Source organism: Mesoplodon bidens, assembly GCF_964165515.1.
Source record: "Mesoplodon bidens genome assembly, chromosome: 2".
NCBI lineage: Eukaryota > Metazoa > Chordata > Mammalia > Artiodactyla > Ziphiidae > Mesoplodon > Mesoplodon bidens.
Genome location: NC_138177.1, coordinates 154,521,054 through 154,543,885, shown reverse-complemented (window position 1 = coordinate 154,543,885; position 22,832 = coordinate 154,521,054). Strand labels below are relative to the sequence as shown.

The following is a 22,832-nucleotide window of genomic DNA, read 5'->3' as shown; positions in this document are numbered from 1 at the left end:
CTTGTAGGTTTAGGCAAACACAAGGGAACTGTGCTCCTATGTATGACTATTGCTTCTCCACAGGACTTGAAGAACTAAGGCATTAGAGATACTTCCTCTCTATAAACCCAAATAGAACACTTTGTTTATTTTCTCTTGGCATATAGTTGGTAGTCTGTATTTCCAGGCAGCCATTGTACATCTTTTGGCAAGTGCCTTCAAATTTCTCAGTACAATGTTTCATCCAGTCACTGAAGGCGATGCATTGTACCTTAAATTTACATGCCAAGAAAAAGACTCAGACTGAAAAGAAGACCTTCAGTATCATCTTCCTGCAATATATCAGACACTACACATGAGTTAGAAGACCCAGATCCAATTCCCAGGTGTGCAAGTGTCTTGCAGTGTGATCTCTAGTCTGCTCTTTAATCTTTCTGCACCTCAGTTTTTCTATCCTGGAAAACAGGGATTGTATTACCTGTCCCTCCTTGAATTTAGACTCTTACTGCTAGCTGAGAATATTTATGCTTCTACAACTTGTGAAACTGGGGTTTGGAAAACTCAGAAAATTAAGCACAAATGTTTCTCACTTTTGTCAGACCTACCATGAAAAATCCACAGTTGAGGGCTTCCCTGGTGGCGCAGTGGTTGAGAGTCCGCCTGCCGATGCAGGGGACACGGGTTCGTGCCCCAGTCCGGGAAGATCCCACATGCCGCGGAGTGGCTGGGCCCGTGAGCCATGGCCGCTGAGCCTGTGCGTCCGGAGCCTGTGCTCCGCAACGGGAGAGGCCACAGCAGTGAGAGGCCCGCGTACCGCAAAAAAAAAAAAAAAATCCACAGTTGAGCCCAACAGAAGTCCCTAAGCAAGTAATCCCTCAGAAAGTTAGTTCTGACTTCCCACTCAACAGACCACTGACACAAGAATGAGAAGTGAGAGGCCAGGCAGGACCTCAGGTGCTACATGGCTAAAAAAGCAAGTCATTGTCTATTATGTTCCCTGACAATATTGTCACCCTAGACACACTACCCTTAACACTCCACTGTGGTTTTCTCTCAAAGAAGCTACCTCAATACTTAGAGCACTTACTTCTTCAATGTTTACAAAAAACAAGCACTTTCCCTGGATGGGAAGTGCCCTGCTGGGATTGCCTTGGGATGACCCTACAGTTAAGGTAAGACAAAGGGATGACAAAAGAAGTATGAGGTGCAAGATAATTTAAGATTTAAGGCAGTGTTTTACAATCCTTTCTGAGTTACTGGTACAATTCTGAAATACAAAACTCTGGGCAGCATTCCAAAAGAGATTATTAAAATTCAAATACTGGTTTTTAGAAAGATCAATTTGGAAACTTGAAAAACCTTTCTAATTATCCACTTTCCATTAGGTCCCCCTTCAGTCTGCGTGGCTGTCACAACAAGGAAGTTTACTGCTCAGTCTAGGCTCTCCACAAGGCCTAGTTTCCCTCTGTTCCACTAAACACTGCTTTGGTGTCTTCGAATTACTGACATTAAATTATATCTCAGCTGCAGTAAGTTTCAGCCCCCTAGCAATGCATCACATGGCCAACACTCAGCTCAACACTCAACTTGAGAGATATCATTATGAATTCACACTAAGATCCACAATATGAATCCTCAAATACATTTTATACCCTGATCAAAATGTAGCACACTCCTGTGAAGGATGAGTGTCATACAAGTTAAGAAATACTCTCTAATAATTGAATCCCACAGCTCCTGCCTCATCTAAAGGGATAACTTTGTGTATAGATAAGGCAGGCACTGAGCATGGAAAGTAGAGACCTATGTCCAACTCCAGGTCTGCTACTTACTGTAAGACCTCGTACCTGTTTTCTTAACTGTGAAGTGATAATAATGTCTACCTTACAAGGTTATTGTGAGGATAAAAAAGCATATGTAAGCATTTTATAAACAGTGCTATTCAAATTTAAGTTATTATTCTGCCCGTGGATTTAACTAAAGCTGAAAAAGTTCTTTTAAGAAGCTGGTTAGGGACTTCCCTGGTGGCACAGTGGTTAAGAATCTGCCTGCCAGTACAGGGGACATGGGTTCGAGCCCTGGTCCGGGAAGATCCCACATGCCGCGGAGCAACTAAGCCCGAGCACCGCAACTACTGAAGCCCGTACGCCTAGAGCCCGTGCTATGCAACAAAGAGTAGCCCCCGCTCTCTGCAACTAGAGAAAGCCTGTGTGCAGCAACAAAGACCCAACACAGCCATAAATAAATAAATAAATAAATATATTAAAAAAAAAAAAAAAAGAAGCTGGTTAACTCCAACATTAAGAATGTCATTTGTTCACATGCTTACAAAAATTTTCTGAGTCAACCTCAAGTCACTGAAAAGCATTATCTCCTTCCATTGGCTAAAAAACAAGCAGAGTAGCACTACCCTACCAGGGGCATGGTAAGCAAAGGGAGAAATGAAGAACTACGTATACCCACAGTGAATGGGGCAGAGATACTTTATTTCATTATTTGAACTGAAAAGTAAAAATCAAAGGTCAAAGTTTTCCAGCGGGTCTGAGAGGAATATATCCATGTTATGAATATTAAACACAACCTATTGCCAGTTCAGAAAGCTCAATTATCTTCAAAGTGTTTTTCACACATTAATTAATCCTCATGGCATCCCAAGGATGAAAGAAATTTAATTTTCATGTTCTAGTTATTTATAACAACAGGAAGAATCTAAATGGATCGTGATGTGCCATTTTGATAAGACAGGTCAACAAATGTTTCATCAAATGTTAAGGATCTACCATATCATCAGTACTATATAAGGCACAAAGTGTCTAACTGATGTGGCCTATTTCACATCGAGCAAGACCTCTAGCAAGCTCAACCTTATGGTACACAGCTATGAGTAAAGAAACATTTCTGAATAATGGATAACAGCAATTACAGAGCTATAACCAATCCTTATTGCCAGAACCCGCTAATTTACTTAAAAACATTTGTAAAATTAAGATATTTTATTGAGAACACTTTCCTGACAAGGACTATGTGTGGTACATGAGGAAGAGGCAGAAACAGAGCAACAGTGTGTTGTGTTGTTTTAAATAGGATTGTCAGAGGCCTCAATAAGATGACATCTAAGTAAAGACCTGAACAAAGAGAGGAAGCAAGCCACATGCGTATATAGGGGAAGACATTCCACCAGGCAGAGGGAACCTCTGAGTGTAAGAGTCCTAACATGGGATCATACCTGCTGCATTCTTCACACACCCACTAGACTCTCCCCATGGATGTCCTGCTGTCGCCTCCACTGTGCCCCGCCAGATCTTCCTGACTTGCAGGCTCACCATACTCTCCCAGGCACACAAACCTGAAACACACTGTGTGCATTGCTCTCTTCTTTCCACAATCAGTGACCAACTCATACTGTAACATGATACTACCTTCAAAACGTTACATCTTTCTCTTCCATTCATTCCCACTAACATACCAGCCCAAAATTACAGAACATTAAGACTGCAATGGACCTTAGATATTATCCGTGAAACGCCATCTTACTGAAGCCCATATTACCCAAGTCTCGGAAGTATCAAGCCAAAGATCTATTATTACTACATTCTTGGATTTTTTTGGTATGCCCCTCCCACCTACCCCCAAATTCAATTCATCGGCATACTGCTCGCAAATGAATGCTTCTTACACACTGTCTCCATCATGTTACTCATCCCCCATTCCACAATATCTACAATACCTGTTAAATAGTCTCCTTTCACTGTCCTACATGCACACTAAGCTCATTTCACCTTCTAAATCTTCACTCACTTTCCTTCCTTTGATACAATGCCTTTTCTTCTTTATCTATCTAAAACTCACCTATCCTTCAAGTCCCTTTTCACAGAGCTTTCCATGACTATATCAGCTTTCACTGGTTTCTCTCTTCTCAGAAATTCTATGGTTTATCATAAGATCTAACACGGCAGTCTCTCTCCTCCCCACCTCCCATCCCCACCCCTTGCAAAGCATCATTAATAACTCACTTCAAACACGTATTAACTTGCTTTGTTTCACGTTTATCTGGACTAAAACTCCTTGAAGACAGGGATTGCAGTTTTGTCTCTCCAAAAGGACCTTGCAGAAAATAGCACCTAATCATATTTTTAGCACTTACTGTGTGCCTGATATTGTATTAAGTGCTTTACATATTTAATTTCATTTAACCATCACAGTAATATCGTGTTATTGATATTATTCTTCCTATTTTACAGAAGAAACAAAGACATGAAGAGGTCAGGCTGAGGTTGCATATCTTAGAAAAGGCAAGGCTGGGATTTGAGCTAAAGTCTGCCTCTCAAAGCCAGCACAAAGTAGAGGTTGTGAACAAAGGTTTCTTGAATTATTCTAATCATCTGATGTGTGTTGATGGTCGTGTCATTCCACATGAATTAATGAGGGTGGAAACCATGCCCAGAGTTTACGGGGTACAGTGGGGAGAAGGACTGCCCCTCCTTGCTGAATACCCATCAGGTGCTAAGTTCAGCACCGGGCATTTCACCGAGCATCTCATTTACACTGTGAAAACTCTTAACTTGTAATTCCTCATCGGAGATTTACCCCAAATGTCACCCATCCTCAATCGGAGCACAAATGCTCCCAGGTGTGATGTGTACACGCTCCTTCTGGGCCTCCCTGTGGCTCAAGGAAGAGGGCAAAGCCTCCTGATTCCCATCAGTCGGTAAGTTAAAAATCTCAGCATCATAAAGCATTTGCCAAGTGCCTGGACTTTTTCAGGACGGGCCACCCTGCTCTTCTTTCTAACACTCATGTTCTCACTTATTAAGCACCAGAACCCTGTGAAGTAGGCGGCATTTTCTCCACTTCACAGATAAATAACGTCCCCCCAAACCGACGCTGTTTAGGTCACGTGGCCGATGGCTGATGAGGGAGGAGAATCCAGGTCTCCTGATTATCTACCCTGCTTCATTCCCTCAGCAGACACTGGTAGATGGTAAATGATTTATCCTGGTGTCGCTGGGAACTCTAAATAGCAAAAGCTCTGGAATAATTTTCCTTCAAAAGGTATATAATGGACACCCATAGGTCAACCTTATAGGTTCAAATACCATCTCCACGTATTCGCTTAGTGACACAGAGATAGTCGTTTCACCTCCCTAGGTGAATTCCCTCATCGGTAAATGGGGATAATAACAGTACCTACACCAAACAGTGATATCCTGAGAAGTAAATGAGATGATGGCAGTGAAACACCTGGCACGATGGCCGGCATATGGTGGGCGCCTAGGAATTATGAGTGCCCTTCTCCGGCCCCCTCCGCCCCACAAACCTCGGGGTTCACCCACTACCATCAAGCGACTGGGTATCCACTCAGCCAGAGGCCCACGCACGGCCTCCGGTTTATCAGGCTGGGGACAGCCGCACTGTCATACCTGCATGGAGTCAGCGCTGACGATCTCGCCACCGAGTCGCTGGCCTAGCTGTAACGCCAGCGTGGATTTGCCGGTGCCCGTGGCCCCGAGAATTACTACAAGAGGCAGTGTCCGTTTTAGGCCCCGGAGCCCAGGGCCCGCAGACACAGCTCGTGCAGCCGCCACTGCCGCCATCTTAAAGAAGTCTACGCTTGCGCAGGAGCAGCTGTCCCCATGGCAACCGTCAGTGCGCCTGCGCGGACCTCGGGCTCTGAAGGGAGGGTGCGGAGGGAGGAAGGAGGTGAGGGACCCAGGTCCCCACGCTCAGAAGCTCCCGCTGTGACTGCCATCAACTAGCTGCTGATGTGAGAACCTCAACTACCTCCTCTCTTAAGTGGGGCATGGCAGTCGTATCTAAAATAGATCTAACCATATTATTCTCTCTTTCACGGCACCCAGTTCTTTTTCTTCATAGCGCTAATTACAGTATGAAATTATATATTGATCTCTTGTCCATTGTCTGACTTTCTCTCCAGACTGTTAGTTCTATAAAGGCAAGGAACAGATTCTGCCTAGGTCACTACTGTATCTCCAGTACAGTACCTGATACCGAACAGACACCCAATAATTGTTAGTAGAGGGGAGAATGGCTTGCTTATCTAGTGCTACAGCCAGTGAGCTCAGAGGTGTGGCGTTCTCCAGGATCAGATCTACCCAGTTCTCAGGCAAGGGCCGCTGCTCTAATGTTTTCACCCAACAACTCAAACTGAGACACAATCATAAGGCGGAACAAGATTTTTCATCTATTTGGCGAAAAGATGCAAGAGATGGGGTGAGAACAGATAAAAAACAAGCAAGTAAACAACCCACAACATACAAAGAGAAGAAATAAGGAAGGCAGAAAGGATAAAATAGTAGCAAACCCTCAGATTAAAGTGAGGGTGGGGAAAACTAGGTCCAGAGAGGACCAAAATTCTGTGGACTACACAACTTTTAAGAAAGGGCTATGGGGCTTCCCTGGTGGCGCAGTAGTTGAGAGTCCGCCTGCGGATTCAGGGGACACGGGTTCGTGCCCCGGTCCGGGAAGATCGCACATGCCGCAGAGCGGCTGGGCCCGTGAGCCATGGCCACTGAGCCTGCACGTCCGGAGCCTGTGCTCCACAACGGGAGAGGCCACAGCAGTGAGAGGCCCGCGTACAGCAAGAAAAAAAAAAAAAAAAAAAAAGGGCTATGGGGGTGCTTCACTGGCGGTCCAGTGGTTAAGACTCCGCGCTTCTACTGCAGGGGGCACGGGTTGGATCCCTGGTTGGGGAACTAAGATCCTGCATGTGGCGTGTGGCCAAAAAAAAAAAAAAAAAGGAAAGAAAAAAAAGAACTCTGGAGCCAGATGAACATGGGTTCAAATCCCCACTCTGCCACTTACCAGAGTAAGTGACTGAGTGACTTCACACAATTCGCTTAGCCTCAGTTTTCTCATCCTTAAGTACCTCTCAGGACTGCCATAAGGAGAAAATGAAGTAATGCCTGAAAAGTGCCTGCTACAACGCCCTGGCACATAATCACCACCATTTGTTAAACATTTTGTATTATAATAGTAACACCCCATCTGCCTTACTAAAGAGGTTAGAGCAGCAGCCTAAGGGCAGAGGAATTTTCAGTAATGTGTGAAAGTGCCTAAATACCTATTCTACTAACCCTTTGTTAGCCAGTTTAAGAGTCTTAATTGCTTTCTGCCTGAGATTACTACCTGGCTCTGCCTAGCTCACAGGTCATATCACCCTTGGGTCAGAGGAATCACCCCTGGATGGTTAGAGAATATGATAGGCCTGCCCTGAATGACTGCCAATAAATACATTTCTCAATCACTTGGATCACCCCTGGCATAATGGCCATTCTTGCAGACCCAGCCTAAACCTTGTAGTCACATGTATCCCAGGGTCCTTGTACCTCCTTTTCTCAATCCAGCCTGCTTTGATCAAAAGGCTTGTTCTCTCCAATTTGTGGTACCCGCCTGGGGCTGGTTTTAAAATCAAGATGTGTGGCCACATATTGGCAGACACTCTCACATGATGGTTGTTAACTGTAGAGCCTTTGCCTGCAGATTTTCCGAGGGTACGGTTACCTTGACAACAAGCAGAAAGAAGGCAGGCCGGAGAAATGATGCAAATAAAGCAAAAGGGAGGCTAATTTCATGATGACAATCTGACCATGACAGACGAGGCTCACTCACAGATGGGAAAGTACTGTCCAAGTCATGACCAGGTGACTGTTATGAGAGAGAGAAAGAGAGAGAGAAGGGGGGTGGTGGTGGTGGAATTTACCACTGAGGAACCAGAAGAGGGAGAGGCTGGTTACCAAGGCAACTGGGGAGCAAGGAATGAAAAAATGAGGCTTCACCACAGCAGCAGAAAATTGCTTCTAGCCAAGCAACACAGGACTGTTGCTATAGAAACAAAGAGAACAGGGATCCTGTAGACCATGGGGAGAATTATCACTGAAATACTGAGCAGGAAAGACTCCTAAATCAGAATGGAGCCTGTGGTCCAAAACAAATGAGGAGAAGTGAGAAAAAAACATCATACCATTTCCATTCATTGTAATTCTGCCAGCCCCACCAAAGGAGAATGGGAACATATTTTTTTAATACCTTTGGGCTATTTTATTTGTACCTCTGTCTCCCTAATGATCTTCTGAACTCTAAATTATACTAAGAATAGTTCCTGAAAGATAATCTGTAACTTGAAATCCTAATTAGAGAGATTAAGTTCAAGGGAAAATTGGGAAATTGAAGTCTATGATCAAGAGTTAATAAGTATTTATAAAAAACAACATAAAACCCTCTAATGGGCAGCTTTGCAGGGTAATAAGGAGACAAAAGGCGGCAAAAGGGAGTCAGAAAAGCTATTTGTGGTCATGCCCAGGTATTAGCCCTGACCCCTCTCTGCCTTGTATGAGGCCAGATGGGAAATAGCTTATTCTGAAAGATAGCTCAACAGGAAAGGGAGTCTCTCACTCAAAGTGTATGTGTATATCTAGAGGTGAGGATGCAGAAGCCCATCTCAACACACTCCACTGCTTACAGATTATTTGGGGTTAAAAAAAAATCTAGTTTACAAGGCAAAAATGCTGGAATACGTTCAGTCTGGAAGATCATGTCTAAAATGCAGGAATGAGGTACTAGGGATTCTCAAATTACTTGGAGGGTAATAATTCTTGCCTGCCCTTCTGAAAGTCCACAGTCAGCCACCTAATTGTTACCGCCGGTGTGGGTGTGCTGTACCCTAGGGCAGCTGGGTAGTCAGGATGCGCAACCTCTAGGTTGCCTCACATTCTTTAGGAAATTGAGAGCAGTACATGGGGTGGAATGGGCATGGGAACATGGCAGAAAAGGAGAAAGGGAGAAGTGCAGAAAGTTAGAGGGGAAATCTAGGTGATGACCCAATTAAAATTTTTTTTACAAAAAGAAAGAAACATAAGGAGAAGGTAAAGGTGAAGCCATTAAGAGTGGAAGGGTCATTCAAAATGGAGCATCCAGGAAGTTTGAACTTTTTGGAATTCTACAGGATGCTGTGACATGGAAAGGAGGAGGTATATGTCATGGAAGGCCTGAAGCATCTGTTCCCAAGGTAAGAGAAGAAAGTTGGGTCAAAGATAAACACTAGCTTTTTGGTACAATCCAAAGTGCAGGGAATTCCCAGGCAGTCCAGTTGTTGGGACTCTATGCTTCCACTGCTGGGGTCCTGGGTTCAATCCCTCATCAGGGAACTAAGATACTGCAAGCCGCACAGCCAAAAAAAAAATTTTTTTTAATCACAAATTAAAACAAAAAAGCAAAGTGCCTTTGCAGCCTGACCCCCATCCTAATTAGGCATCCCAAATAAAAAATGTTTCATGCAGGAATATTTCATGATGAACATGGTGACTGTATTTGTTTCCTAGGACTACCATAACAAATTACCACAAACTGGGTGGCTTAAAAAAACAGAAATGTATTCTCTCACAGTTTTGGAGTCTAGAAACCCAAAATCAGTGCATTGGTAGGGCCACACTCCCATGCTTCCCCTCTAGGGAAGAATCCTTCCCTGCCTCTTCTAGCTTCTGGTGGTTGCTGGGAATCCTTGACATTCCTTGGTTTGTGGCAGGATAACTCCAATCCTGCCTATCTCACATGGCCATCTTCTCTGTTGTACGTGTGTCTCTGTCCAAGAATTTCCCTCTCTCTCTTTTTTTAAAAATAAATTTATTTATTTATTTGTTTGTTTCTTTAATGTTTGGCTGTGTTGGGTCTTCGTTGCTGCATGCGGGCTTTCTCTAGTTGCAGCGAGCAGGGGCTACTCTTCGTTGCAGTGCGCGGGCTTCTCATTGCGGTGGCTTCTCTTGTTGCGGAGCATGGGCTGTAGGCACGCAGGCTTCAGTAGCTGTGGCACGTGGGCTCAGTAGTTGTGGTGCATGGGCTTAGTTGCTCTGCAGCATGTGGGATCCTCCCAGGCCAGGGCTCAAACCCGTGTTCCTTGCATTGGCAGGCAGATTCTTAACCACTGCACCACCAGGGAAGCCCGAGAATTTCCCTCTCTTAAGGACACTAGTCACTGGATTAGAGCCCACCCTAATCCAGTATGACCTCATCTTAACTTGATTATATCTGCAAAGACCGTATTTCCAAATAAGGGCACATTCACAGGTTCTGGATAGTCATGAATTTAGTGGGGGACAATATACAACCCAGTACAGTGCCTGTGAGTCATCACAACACCTTCTATTAGTTTGGGGAATGGCTGCTTCCATTACTGTTGCCATTGGTGATTGGCCAATACAAATCTAGGAGCATCGGAATGGCTCAAAACAAGTGAGGGGAAGAAGAGAGTAGAGCTCACCATAAACCATGGAGTTACCAGGGTTTCTGTAACTCCTAAAGTTGAGTTATAGAGTTTGCTCCAGAGCACACCAGAATTTTCTCAAAGAGAGCTCACTTCCTGCCTTCTCAGATCTCCATGAGAGCCTACACACACACAGGGATCCCCGAAGGCTGCAAAATCAGAGTGGGGAAGTGCAAAAGGGCAAAAGACGCAGAGCCATCAGAGGTCTTTTCCGGTTCTAATCTCATGGCTCCCTCAATCCCTCTCCTCTACTTCTCTGGCCCTGTCTCTTTCTTGTGGCTTGGCACTGTGGGCCTTCATCATCTTCATATATTGATGAGTCTCAAATCTGTATCTTCATTTCAACCCCCTTTCTAAAACTTTAATGTCACATTTCCAATTTCCTGTTGGGTGCTCTATTTTGAATGACCCCATTACCTCAATCTCATTGTGTCCCAAACCACAATCGGTTTCTTTTCCTGACTTCCCTATTTCAAAGAATCACAGAGGATGTTTGTGGCAAAAAGATCCTCTTAGAAATCCAGGGCAACCCCTCATGTTTTGTAAAAATGAGACCACCTGGCCTGCAAATCAGACCAGATTCCTCCCCCTTCCCCAGATTCCACACAACCTTCCCAATCCTCTCTTCCGCATAGCTATTCCCTTAGCTTAGAACACCTTCTTCCTCCTCACCTAGCCAAATACTCCTGGAACTCGTATTTCCAGTTAAAGTCACAGTAGCTCCAACAAGAACTTTCTTGACGACTCCAAAGTGCTCTCTTCCCCTTCTGAGGCTTGCAGCCCTTGTCTGAGACACATATTGCTTTTCTTTGTGATCATGTTTGCACACTCATAAACTTCCATAAGGAACCATCACTTCATATATCATTGCTCTTACTATGTGGGCACTATTCTAAGCACTTTATTTTATTTTAATTAATTTATTTATTTATCTATATTTGGCTGCGTTGGGTCTTTGTTGCTGTGCACGGGCTTTCTCTAGTTGCGGCAAGCGGGGGCTACTCTTCGTTACAGTGCGCGGGCTTCTCATTGTGGTGGCTTCTCTTGTTGCGGAGCACGGGCTCTAGGCGCACAGGCTTCAGTAACTGTGGCTTGAGAGCTCTAGAGCACAGGCTCAGTAGTTGTGGCGCATGGGCTTTGTTGCTCCACAGCATGTGGGATCTTTCCAGACCAGGGATCAAACCTTTGTCCCCTTCATTGGCAGGTGGATTCTTAACCACTGCGCCACCAGGGAAGTCCTAAGCACTTTAAATATAGTAACTTATTTAATCTTTGCAACAGTCCTATGAGGTAGATGTTAATACTATATCCATTTTAGAGAAGAAGGAAACTTCTAGAACTCAAGGGGGTTGAGTGATATTCCCAAACATCACATAGGTAGTAACCCCAAGTCCCTGTTCTTAACCATTTTACTATGCCATCTATACCACCTTCTGTGAATATTTTTGTATCTCCACAGGACATGGCTCCAACCCCTTGTTCCAATGTTTTTCTAAGTGTGAGCTCAAGACCTCCCTGCTTGCTTGTCAGCAATGTAGATTCCTGGTCCTGACCTACTACATCAGGGTCTTGGGGATGCATAGATTCTTAAGGTCCACTCAGGTTCGAGGATCATTGCCTGAACAAAAATAGGCATTAGAGGATTTAATGACTGAATGGAGTCATTGACTCCAGCTCAGTTTGAAGACACTGCAGTGCCCAGTGAGGACAATGGAGGGCCCTTATGTGCAACAGCATCACAGACTCACAGCTCCTGCCTGCCATGGGTCATGAGATGCTGTGGACCAGTCAGAGGCTCAGGTCTTTGCCCTCCTTTACTCCTCTGTTCATCTCAGTCTCCCAAAATCCTGTCTCCTCCTTCCCTGATGATTTATTGCCTCTTGAGACATTAATATGTCCATTTCAGATTACTTTAAGTACCCCTTCTGGGAAGATTTCTTATTTTACCTATCACCTTCCAAATATGACTGATCTGTGTGGCTTGTTAGATGGTTTAAATAATACTAATCATTTACTGAGCACTTAATATTGTTCACAACAACCCAAAGAAGCAGGTACTATGATTTATACCTGTTTTACAGATGTGGAAACTGGGACTGGGAGATGTTAATAATTTGTCCGAGCTCACAAAGCTGGAAAATACAGAGCCTGATTTGGAATGGAGCTCTGTTGGGTGTGGGAGGCTACTTAACCATACTGCTTCCCACAAGTTTAGAGGCAATCCAACACTTACTTCCTGGGCACCGACTGGACCCCTGGCACTGAGTCTAATTGTTTAATAACTCACCTGATTAGAGACTTTAAGAACATATTTAGATTTGCTCACCAAAAGAATGGTAATCTTAATACAGTTGATCCCTTTGGCAGCAGTTCTAAATAAAGACATTAAGAAGAGTTGTCCACTGGGCTTAAAGTAGAAATGCCCACACCCCAAGGGAACCTTAACTGACACATTTACAGACCTCCCCTTTACCTTCCCCAGTCACCAGTCATCAGTCACCTCCCAACTGGTTATCTTATCCTTAGAATCCTCTTTCACACCCCCTATCAACTTCCAGATCAACAAAGCCATCCCCATCATCCCCTTCTCCTTCTAATGTGCATATTCTGAAATATCCTGACCCCAGGGGGCACTTAAGACAAATTCAGCACTTTTGAGATAGTTCAACCTGTCTCAGTTCCCCAAAATAGCTGTCAATAGGGGCAGGAGTTAAGCACTTGGTTTAGCCTTTGATTGTCTAACAGAGAGGATGGCCTTTCTTTTCCACTCCACGTGTGGCTTCTCAGCTGTCCTTTATTGTCTACGTCCACAACCCCGAGTTGTGTACTTAGTCCCTTAGGTATACTATTCAGAGGAAAACCTAATTTGTAGAAATTGTTCTCCGAAATCCAGGAATAATCTCCTGGCTATTTTCAGACAAAGATAGAGGTAGGAGCCTGCAGAAGTGAGCTAGGAAGGAGCTTAAAATACTTCACATACCAGAAACACCCTCCCTTCCCCCCAGGAGATGGCTTTATTCCCAATCCTTTCTCAACAGTCAGACTCAAAGGAGCTGAAGCTTAGAGGCAGACAGTTGGTACTAGCTGCCTGGGCTCAGACAAATGACTTAACTGTCTCTGAGCTTCAGTTTGCTCACCTGTGAAATGGGGCTGACACCACCCTGATCTCCAGGTTATTGTGAGAGTTAAGGTATGTAAAACCACATCAGCATCAGCGTTAAGGCCTGTACCTAGGAGTCCCTAAGATTTTATTGAGGGCTCATGAATTCTTTTAAGGTCTAGTAAAGCGAGAGAAGCTCTACAAACTAGTTTCTTGACAAGTGGAAGGATGAATGCACTGGGAGCAGAGTGACTATAACTAAAAGAGGGAAATGGAGTTTTTATTTATTTATTTATTTATTATTTATTTTTGGCTGCGCTGGGTCTTCATTGCTGCACGTGGGCTTTCTCTAGTTGCGGCGAGCGGGGGCTACTCTTCGTTGCAGTGCACGGGCTTCTCATTGTGGTGGCTTCTGTTGTTGCGGAGCATGGGCTCTAGGTGCGTGGGCTTCAGTAGTTGTGGCGCATGGGCTCAGTAGTTGTGGCTTGTGGGCTCTAGAGCGCAGGTTCAATAGTTGTGGCGCATGGGCTTAGTTGCTTCGCGGCATGTGGGATCTTCCCAGACTAAGGCTCGAACCCATGTCTCCTGCATTGGCAGGCAGATTCTTAACCACTGCGCCACCAGGGAAGTCCTGGAAATGGAGTTTTAAGAAAAGAATCCCAGTAATCCAAGACTGTTTTTATCAAACAGCTATTTATGTCCTGGGTTTGGGGACATAGGGGCAGTGGGGGTGGAGTGGGAAGTTTACCTGACAGGAGACTGGGTTTGGGATTAGGATTCTGTTCTGTGACCTTGAGCAAGAAAACTGTCTGAGGGAATTCCCTGGTGGTCCAGTGGTTAGGACTCTGCTCTTCCACTGCAGGGGGTGTGGGTTCAATCCTCGGTCGGGCAACTAAGATCCCGAAAGCCCGCACAGTGCAGCAAAAAAAAAAAAAAACCTGTCTGGGCTCCAGTACCAAGTGGCAGATATTGCTTATTTACCAGGTTGTGATGAGGGTCACTTTGTAAATGTGAGGAATTTACATCAATAGTAGCTTTTGGACTCAACTCAGGCTTCGCAGGAGTGCAGGTGGGCAATACCGACTCAGGTCTCAGCTGTAAAGCAGGATTACATGAGACAAAGTGGCCTTCTCCCACCATGATGCTCATGCCTCTATGAACAGCAACTGTTTTCCTTTCACAGTCCCAGAAGGCACCTCTCTGGGGCAAGACAAATCTACCCAGCCCACAAATGCAGCAGAGTGGCTGGTCATGGAACATTTGCTCCACTTCATCCCAGTAAGTGGCAGGCACAGTGGCCCCAAGGAGAGACAATTCCAGCAAGCAGTTAAGTGATGAAATTCCCTGTCTACTTCCTTCACACACCCTATGCTAACAAAACAAGCTGATCATTATTATGCAGTGGTTCACAACTCTGGCTCTGCAGATAGGGAGAGCTGGTTTCAAATCCCTTGAGCTCATTTACTTACTAGCTGTGTAATGCTGGGCAGTTATGTTTCACTCTTAGAACCTCAGTGCCCTCTTCTGTAGGCCTTGGCATGTGGTTGGTGTGGTATAATGTGTAGGAAGGAGCAGGGTGCTTAGACATAGGCAGTGCTCCATGAGGAATGGCTATTAATAAATTCTCCCCTCTTGCATTTACGGCAAGTTTCTGAGAACTATGGGAGGGAAAGGGAGCCTTCATTTTCCTTTATTAATCAAGGGAGAAAGAAAAAAAAATCACATCACACCACCAATTCTCATAGAATTTTTAATAATATTTTTGGTACACGGGCCTCTCACTGTTGTGGCCTCTCCCGTTGCGGAGCACAGGCTCCAGATGCGCAGGCTCAGTGGCCATGGCTCACAGGCCCAGCCGCTCCGCGGTATGCGGGATCTTCCCGGACGGGGGCACAAACCTGTGTCCCCTGCTTCGGCAGGCAGACTCTCAACCACTGCGCCACCAGGGAAGCCCCCTCATAGAATTTTTTAAAAGACATCCTGCAAGCAACTTCCCTGGTGGTCCAGTGGTTAGGACTTTGCGCTTCCATTGCAGGGACCACAGGTTCGATCCCTGGTCAGGGAACTAAGATCCTGCAAGCCATGGGGCATGGCCAAAAAAAAAGGCATTAAAAATACCACTAAGGTAAGAACAGTACCACCCTAAAGGATTTAAAGGTTTATAGTTTAGAAAGTGGTTTAAAGTCTATACTTTGGGAATTTCCTGATGGTCCAGTGGTTAAGATTCTGCACACTCACTGCTAAGGGCCTGGGTTCTATCTCTGGTCGAGGAACTAAGATCCCACAAGCCATGTGGCCGAAAACAAGAAAAAAGAAAAAAAAAAAGTTTAGCCCTCATTTAATGCCTGCCAACCCCTTGTGAAGTAGCATTTATCCCCGTTTTACAAGTAACAAACTAGGGCTTTTAGCTTTTAGGTAAAGCTAAAAGCACAGGACGAGTAAATGGTGGAACCCTGGGATTTCAAGCCTTCTAAAATACAAATTCAGCCCTCTGCAATTCACAAGGTGCTTACCGAGTACTGAACCTACATTGTTTAGACATGTCTGAAATGGCATTTCAGGAACCCAAAGTGGAGTGACCAGGTTAGCAACATGGTTAGAGATCACTCGTGGCTACCCTGAAACAATTTTCCTTGGTTCCGGGGGATGCGGTGGGCATAAGCTCTGCCCCCACTCTGACATGTTTGAGAAATCTTTTATTAGAAGATGTTCCAGAAGGCAACATTTTAAAATCAGGCAATCAGTAATCACAGCTAAATACAAAATTTCAGGTAAACCTGCCTTTTAAAATAAATCAGACTCTTGCAACAGGAGAATTGCCCCAGAGCTTTTTTCTTGTACAAAAACAATTAACACCACTTTGCAAAAGGCATACAAAAATACAGTATTAAAAAAAAAAGAAGACTGCTGCCGGCATAATACCCAACAGCAGCTCATAAAACACAAGCTATTCAGATGAGACATCAGTAACCTACATCTCAACTGTTCTCCAAAGACAGTTCCAGAAGTCAGTTGGCTCCCAAAAACCATGCTCCAGAAGGTAGGGAGGCTTTTTCCAAACTTCCACTGGGGTTCTCTGAGGCCAGGAAGCAACCTCAGGAACAGACCCTCATGCATAATAGGTTTGGAAGTAGCAGCTGGCTTCCCAGAGCCACGTACAGCACTCTACCATCCTTCCTTCCCCTACTTTCAAACCCCCATCCAGTAGGCACCTGCTGCCCTGGGCAGAGTTCTGGAGGGGCTGGTCTTTCTTCCAGGCTAGGCTTAGGGGCTGCTGAGGTTGCCCACATGACACCTGTTGGGTTGGGTGCCTTTCTCAGAACGGAGGCTGCGCCTGGAATCCACTTGGAGAGGCTCAGTCCAGCTGGGGTAAAATCCATCATGGTCCACTAAGCCGAGCTCCTAGAAGCTCCTTAAAAACCCACCAGGAAGCTACTCTGCCTTCCAGAGCACTGGATGCGTCCCAGCAGCTCTCCCAGTAAGAACTGCAGTAAGGCCCAGATTCTGGGAAAAGGATCTGACTCATGTCAAGCTGGCAGAAGGCCAAGGGTGGCTACAGAGCCAGCAAGCTCCTTGGAGTTGCATGAGAAGGACAGGTTTGCACGGTCCTAGTAGAACTTCAAACTTATCAGTCAGGGATTGAGACGAGAGGGAGGTGGGAAAGAGGAAGTGGTACAGTTCTCCCTCCCCAGGTGCCTGACATCTGCTTTGAGAAAATTTTAACATGGAAAACACCTGGGCAGGGAACAGGTTTACAGCCAGGACTCCAAGCCTTCCCCAGGCCACAGTCTGGGACACTTTGCCCTGTGTCCCAGGGAAATATTTCTGACCTGTGGGAAAGGGGGTGCCTTAGAGCCCATTGCATAACAACGGCAGAAGGAAACAAAAAAGTCCCTGGTGAGGACTGAATGGTCTCTGCCCTCAGAGGAAAGGTCCCAGGGGGCTTTTAAACAAAGAATCTAGAGGCCAAGCTCTTTAAATGTTCTCAAGGTCGCAGCCTGGAGAGTGGTGGGAGGAGGGGTGTCATTTAACATCAGAATATATATATTAAAGGTGTCCAACTCCTCAGCTACTGTAAAGTGTCTGACAGTGAGGTAATGGTCCCTGCTGATCAAGTCTGCGAGCTCATCTTCACCCAAGACAGCTTGTATGTCTCCTGGAAAAAGGAGCCTCAGGGAGAGTGTCCAGGCCCAGCTGTCCCAGCGTCACCCCAGAGACACCAGTGGGAGCATCCTTTCCCAGCTTAAAGCTCATCCGGAGTGTGAGATTTCATGCAGGCTGGAGCCCCCCGACGACGTCCACCACCTGTTGCATAGCATCTGTCGGGCTTTTCTTCGGAGCTAGTGAGCTAGGCAGACCCCAAGGCTCCTCAGTCAGCTGTCTGCCTGAGAAGCCAAAGGCGTCAGAGAAGCCACAGCGCTCCCATGAGTCAGGGCAGAGGGAGAGCTGGGTTGCAAGGTTTCCAAGAATGCAAGCCCTTCTTGTGTGTGCTCCGGCTGCAATGCATTCTGGGATCTACTGTCCAGGCTGTCCCACTGGAACCAAAATGTGCAAATTCCTATGGGGGATAGGGGAGGTTAAAAAATAAATTCGGGTCTTTGTTAAGACAGAGCAGTCAGGCTTTTTGGTCAGTTAGTAGCCACTGAGGTACGCAATTCTTTTCTGCAGTTGCTGCTGCCGACACCGGAGCTGCCTTTTCTCTGTAGCCATCCTCTTCTCAGCCCCCACTAGGGCTTGCAAGTATTCCAAGGCCTTGCTCAGGATCACTACTTTGGGGGCCTTGGAGCAGCTGGCCAGGGTGGGCACCTGGTCTCTCAGGGCCAAGAACCTGGAACGGAGGTCATTCCGTCTTTTGCGCTCCAGGAAGTTGTGGTTCTTCCTCTTGGTCACGTCCTCAGTGTCAGAACTGACAGGTTTGGGGTGGCAGGACTGGGGAGGCTCTCTTTCTACAGGCGGGGGGCTCACAATTTCTTCATCTGCCTCATCTTCCTTTTCCTCTGGTACATCTCTCTCCAGACCCTCTTCTTGGGGCCCTCGCCCTGGAGCCTCTCCTTGGGAGCAGCTTTCTGGAGGAAAACGGGCGGCATAGTTGTGCTGTTGTTGATGGATGGAGATGTGGAAGTGTTTCATGCAGGGGTCCAAAGGGTCTGCTCGCACTGTGATGGTGACCGGCTTCCGGACACCCAGGGACTGTCTCTTCTCCACGGTCACAACGTCGATTTCTTCACCCTCTGTCCAAGAAGAGAGATCAACAGAAGAAACACACCCCATGAGAAACACGTACTCAGACCCTATATTGGAGTTTGGGAAAGGAGGTGACATTTTCCCAATTTAGATATAAACAAATTCAAGGGAGGAGAAAGACAGCTGATTCATCTGTAATGAGGCTAAGGGCAGTGTGAAGGAAAGGAAGTGAAATAAGCAAGAAGGAAAATATTCTCCAATTTCTCTTTGCACAGCAAGGCTTAGATAAGAACAAAAGGCAGACCCAAGCCAACAGCCCCCAGTCTGCACAGGCTCTCCCCTCCCCCACTGAGGGGATGGAGAAAAAGAGCTATCAGCCTGGGACAAAGTTTAGCTCTAAAGATCTTCCCCAGTCGGGCTCTTTCATGGCCCATCAGAATTGTAAATGAGGGGTCTGTGGGCAGAGCTGCCCTTTGTTCCAGCCCAGCACAGCCTGCACTTGGGAATTGTTACTTTTCACAAGTTATAAATCCTATTATTCCCCCACCTCTCTATTCTGCCGCCCCTTTCAGCTGAAGAGTCGGAGAAGGGAGGGCTACAACCCATCCCTCCTCACCCAGAGGGGAGGGAAAGGGTTTGCCTTAGCAGCATTTTGCTCCTGGGTTCAATGGGTTTCTAGAGTCATCCATCATTTATAGGTTGCCTGCCCCACCCCCTTCCCTGACCAGAAGAGGGTTGGATTTGTAATCACAGGTCGGCAAAACCTGCAGGAACTTCACAAAGGTACAAGCGACCATTTCCAAGCTACCTATGCCAGGGCAGGAACTGAGCAGCATGGGAATGTTCTGACACAAGGGCCAAAACACTAGCAACACCTGGACATGCCCCCATCATTCCCTTGCTCCAAGGTCTTTTAGGTTACCCCAACCAGGAGAGGGATAATTTGGGGAGAACCTTCCTGCTCCACACGTTTTCCAGCCCCTGCATAGTAGGCCACCTTAATGCATTTCAGCCTGACAACAGAAAAGCTCAGTTCTCGGCCTCTTTTGCATATCAGGATGCTTGAGCCCCTTTGTCAGGAAGGCTTCCATTGTGTGGACAATCGCATTATTTCTCCATTAATAAAACCTGACCGTTCAGCCCTCCTGGCCCCAAGGACTGTGATTGGCTGGCCAAGCGGTGTTTTGAAGGCTGTCTTACCCAGCCCCTGGCCCCTATTGGCTGAGCTTTGCCGTCAGTCACTCTTCCCACCCCCCCCCCTCATTGTTTGCAATCTGTTGCATTTTGTTCTGGGCCATGTGGCCTATGAGTGAACCAGGAGCTTGCAAACAGGTTCAGGTTTAAAGGGCAGGTTAGAAAACGAATCAGGAGGCTTCCCCACATCCCAAACCTTTAATATTTCAGGGTTAAACCTCATAGCTGTGGAAGGCTCTGCCTAAGGAAGAAATAAGGTACAACACGATTCTCCTTTCCAGAGAGTAGTGTCTAACTCTACCCAGACAAGGAAGTGTCCTCGGCTGGACAATCAGGTCATACTCCATGTGCAAAGGGAGAAACTGAGACCCAGTTCAGCCAAGTCCACACATCACCTTTGTAATGTTCTGGATCTCAAACTAAGGTCTCCAGACTCCCAAAACAATGCTCCTTCCATTCTACCACTCCATCGGCCTTTGTAGAGATACATCTTTATTGGTTTCTTGATCTCAAATTCCCATTCCAGCCACTAAACAAACAGAAGGTCTTGGTGTAGAAAGCAAGCAGGTTAAAAATGACCTTAACACAGTGGACCGAAAAAACTGACTTTTAATTGTTCTTGTTATCCTTATTTTTACCTTCAAGTGTATGACAACCTCCACACCCATTCCCCAGTTCCCTCTAATGGGAGGTAAGTTATTCTTAAAAGCTACAGTGAGGTTTCAGTCCTGATTTTCCCGATGTGAGCCTCAGTTTGCACCCCATAAAACACCCTCCCCAATATTTCTCATGGGCACTTCTGAGAAGAGGTTAGGCTAAGAACAACATAGTCTGGTGGCACAGGATGCAGCAGGCTGTCCTCAGTGAGGTTTACACTTGCCTTCAAGGATAGGGAAGGGGAACCTGGAGCTCTGTATCTGTGACCCCAGCACCAAGCCCAGAGCTTAGCACAAAGTAGGGGCCAGCTAACATTTGTTGAATTCAAATGAAGCATCTGAAAGCCCTCAGATGAATTGGGCGGGACCTAGAGGAACACCTTCCCACATCAGGCCAGAGCAAAAAGGCAAGATGTACCACTTCTCAGATAAGCTACCACGAAGTTCCTCTAAACCTCAGAGAAGTGCCTGGTTGGGATGGAGGACTGAGCAAAAGAGGCTGGCTGGATGGCAGGAAGCTGGTGTTCACTTCTGGTGATTTCCTATTTCTAAGCCTGTTTCCATCTGTTAATGGGGAGTGGTCATTCCTCCGCTACCTGTCTCATGGGTGATGGTGTGGATGCACACATGGTAAGGGGTAGGGGTGCAAGAGAAGCCATTATTGTCTTTCGAAAGTAAACCAGGCAGGAGACCAGGTTTCTGAAAGGATGAAGGCTTTGGATTTGCACAAAGACTCCTCAGCTTCTTCTCTCCTCAGGGGAGTGAGTTTCCCAGAGAAAGAGACAGGAAAAAAAAAAAATTCAAGCTTGGAGTGACACTTAAGGGACCCTTTCCAGCCTTAGAAGGACAGAAATCCCCTACGGTCCAATCCCCGTATTGTCCTCCTAAGCGCCAAGCCCCAGCCTGTCTCCCTGTCTCGCTTGTCCCCTGGGGCTCCAATCATCATCAAAGGGACGCTGGCTCCCACGCCACTTCTTCAAACTGTTTACTAACACACCCACGTGCCAGACAGACACCGCTGGGGGCTACACCGGCAGCTTCACCCACAGGAAGGGGGAGGTGGCGGAAGGGCTTGCGCAGACCCAGTGCCTGACCTCAGCGGCAGAGGTTTGGCCACCCATGAGGTGCCCCCCTCTTTGATGGCCCAGGGCGGTCCTTACCCGAGTCGCTTGGGCTCTCGGACCCCGAGCAGGCCTGGGTCTTGGGCTCGCCCAGCGGACAGGGGGCAGCGGGCGCCGGGTTGCCGGCTTCGAGGCTGGGAGCGCAGTCCAGGGCGGCGGGCGCCTTGGGCGGGTTACCCCGGGGCGCGCCAGCAGCGAGCCGGTCGCTCACCGCTCTCTCCAGCCGTTCCCGGGCCGAGAAGCCGCTCCACATGCAGTCACGGCGGATGATGGAGGCGTAGTTCCTGCCCCAAGCTTTCGAGTGACCCCGGGATTCTGCCTCGTCCCCGGCGCCTCCTCCGGGCCACGGCTCTGGAGGACCAATTCCAGGGGCCGGGTCCCCGGCGCCGGGACCGGAGCCCCAGGGCGGCGACGTGGGGGGCGACGGCACCAGCTCGAATTTCTTCCAGATGTCCTCGCTGGGCGCCGTGGAGCGGTAGAAATCCTCCCCGCAGTCATAGTCGTAGAAATAGTGCTGGTACGAGTCGAAGTCCATGTCCGCTCCCTGCGGGAGGGAAGGGGGACGTGCTGACCCGGGTGCGGGCCCGGGGAGGGAGGCGTCCCCCCGCCCCCCAGCACAGCTGGCTGCCAGGCTCTCGTCCCTCTCCAATCTCTCGGCTTGGAGCCCGCGCCCTTTCCTCGCAACCCGGCAGCCCGGCCGCGGGTCAGCGTGCCCAGGGAAGCCGGTCACAGCGCGTGGACTAGGGTGCAGGGAGCGAGTTCAAAGCAAACTTTGCCAGCGCCGCCCGGAGCGCAGCTCCCAGGGCCCGGCCGGGCCGGGCGGGGGCGCGCTGTGCCCAGAAGGCGGCCTGCAGCCGGTTCCCCGGGACCCGCGCCCGTTTCCCGGCCGCCCGCAGCCTCACCTCGCTCCCGCCGCCGACCGCCTGGAGCGGACCGGCTCCCCGCCGGCTCGGGGCAGCCCGGCAGCCCGCACACATGCACATGCGCGCCACCAAGCGCGCGGACCGCACTCAGGAGTTCGCCCCCCCGCGCGCGCTCCCGCCCTCGCTCGCGCACGGCGGCCCGGACGCTCCCGGGAGCGGCGCGGGAGCGCGAGATGCAGGCGCATTGTTTCCCGGCTGCCTTATATCTAGTCGCGCGCCCGGGGCTCAGAGACCGGGGGCGGGCCCTACGGGACAAGCCCCGCCCCTCCCCCCGCCCCTCCCGGTCGACAGGTGGGGGTGGTGGAGTCCCAGCCCCACCCCTCCAAGATACCCTCTCTCACTCTATTCTATTCCCTGTACCCTTCGGAATGAATTGCACACTGGGGAGCGCAGAGCAGG

At 47.8% G+C, this 22,832-nt stretch overlaps 2 protein-coding genes across 4 annotated transcripts in view; both read right to left on the bottom strand.

Annotated features, from left to right (window-relative positions):
- TRIT1 (tRNA isopentenyltransferase 1) overlaps positions 1-5,573 on the bottom strand; it is a gene marked incomplete at its 5' end in the record, with an annotated part of 43,017 nt that extends 37,444 nt beyond the window's left edge. For 2 of the 3 annotated variants that reach the window (XM_081225243.1, XM_081225245.1), the window contains one exon: positions 5,400-5,573. In XM_081225243.1, coding sequence (XP_081081369.1) covers positions 5,400-5,573 — 174 coding nt within the window. Of the gene's footprint in view, positions 1-3,205; positions 3,300-5,399 lie in introns of those variants that run through there. The other variant, XM_081225244.1, reaches the window with a different exon arrangement.
- Positions 5,574-16,036: 10,463 nt separating this feature from the next.
- Positions 16,037-22,579, bottom strand: MYCL (MYCL proto-oncogene, bHLH transcription factor). Its single transcript, XM_081258871.1, has 3 exons — positions 22,413-22,579; positions 21,550-22,054; positions 16,037-18,586 (listed from the first exon to the last, which is right to left on the bottom strand). Exons 1-3 carry the CDS (start codon positions 22,491-22,493, stop codon positions 17,988-17,990), a joined length of 1,185 nt encoding a protein of 394 aa, XP_081114997.1. The 5' UTR covers positions 22,494-22,579; the 3' UTR covers positions 16,037-17,987.
- Positions 22,580-22,832: the final 253 nt, after the last annotated feature.

Bases quoted from the DNA above. Each gene is read 5' to 3' on its own strand.
- MYCL (XM_081258871.1), bottom strand. From the start codon at position 22,493: ATGTGCATGTGTGCGGGCTGCCGGGCTGCCCCGAGCCGGCGGGGAGCC. The intron at 22,055-22,412 runs GTGAGGCTGCGG...TCCCTCCCGCAG, and splicing joins CGGTCGGCGGCGGGAGCGAG to GGAGCGGACATGGACTTCGA. The intron at 18,587-21,549 runs GTAAGGACCGCC...CTTCTTGGACAG, and splicing joins CGAGAGCCCAAGCGACTCGG to AGGGTGAAGAAATCGACGTT.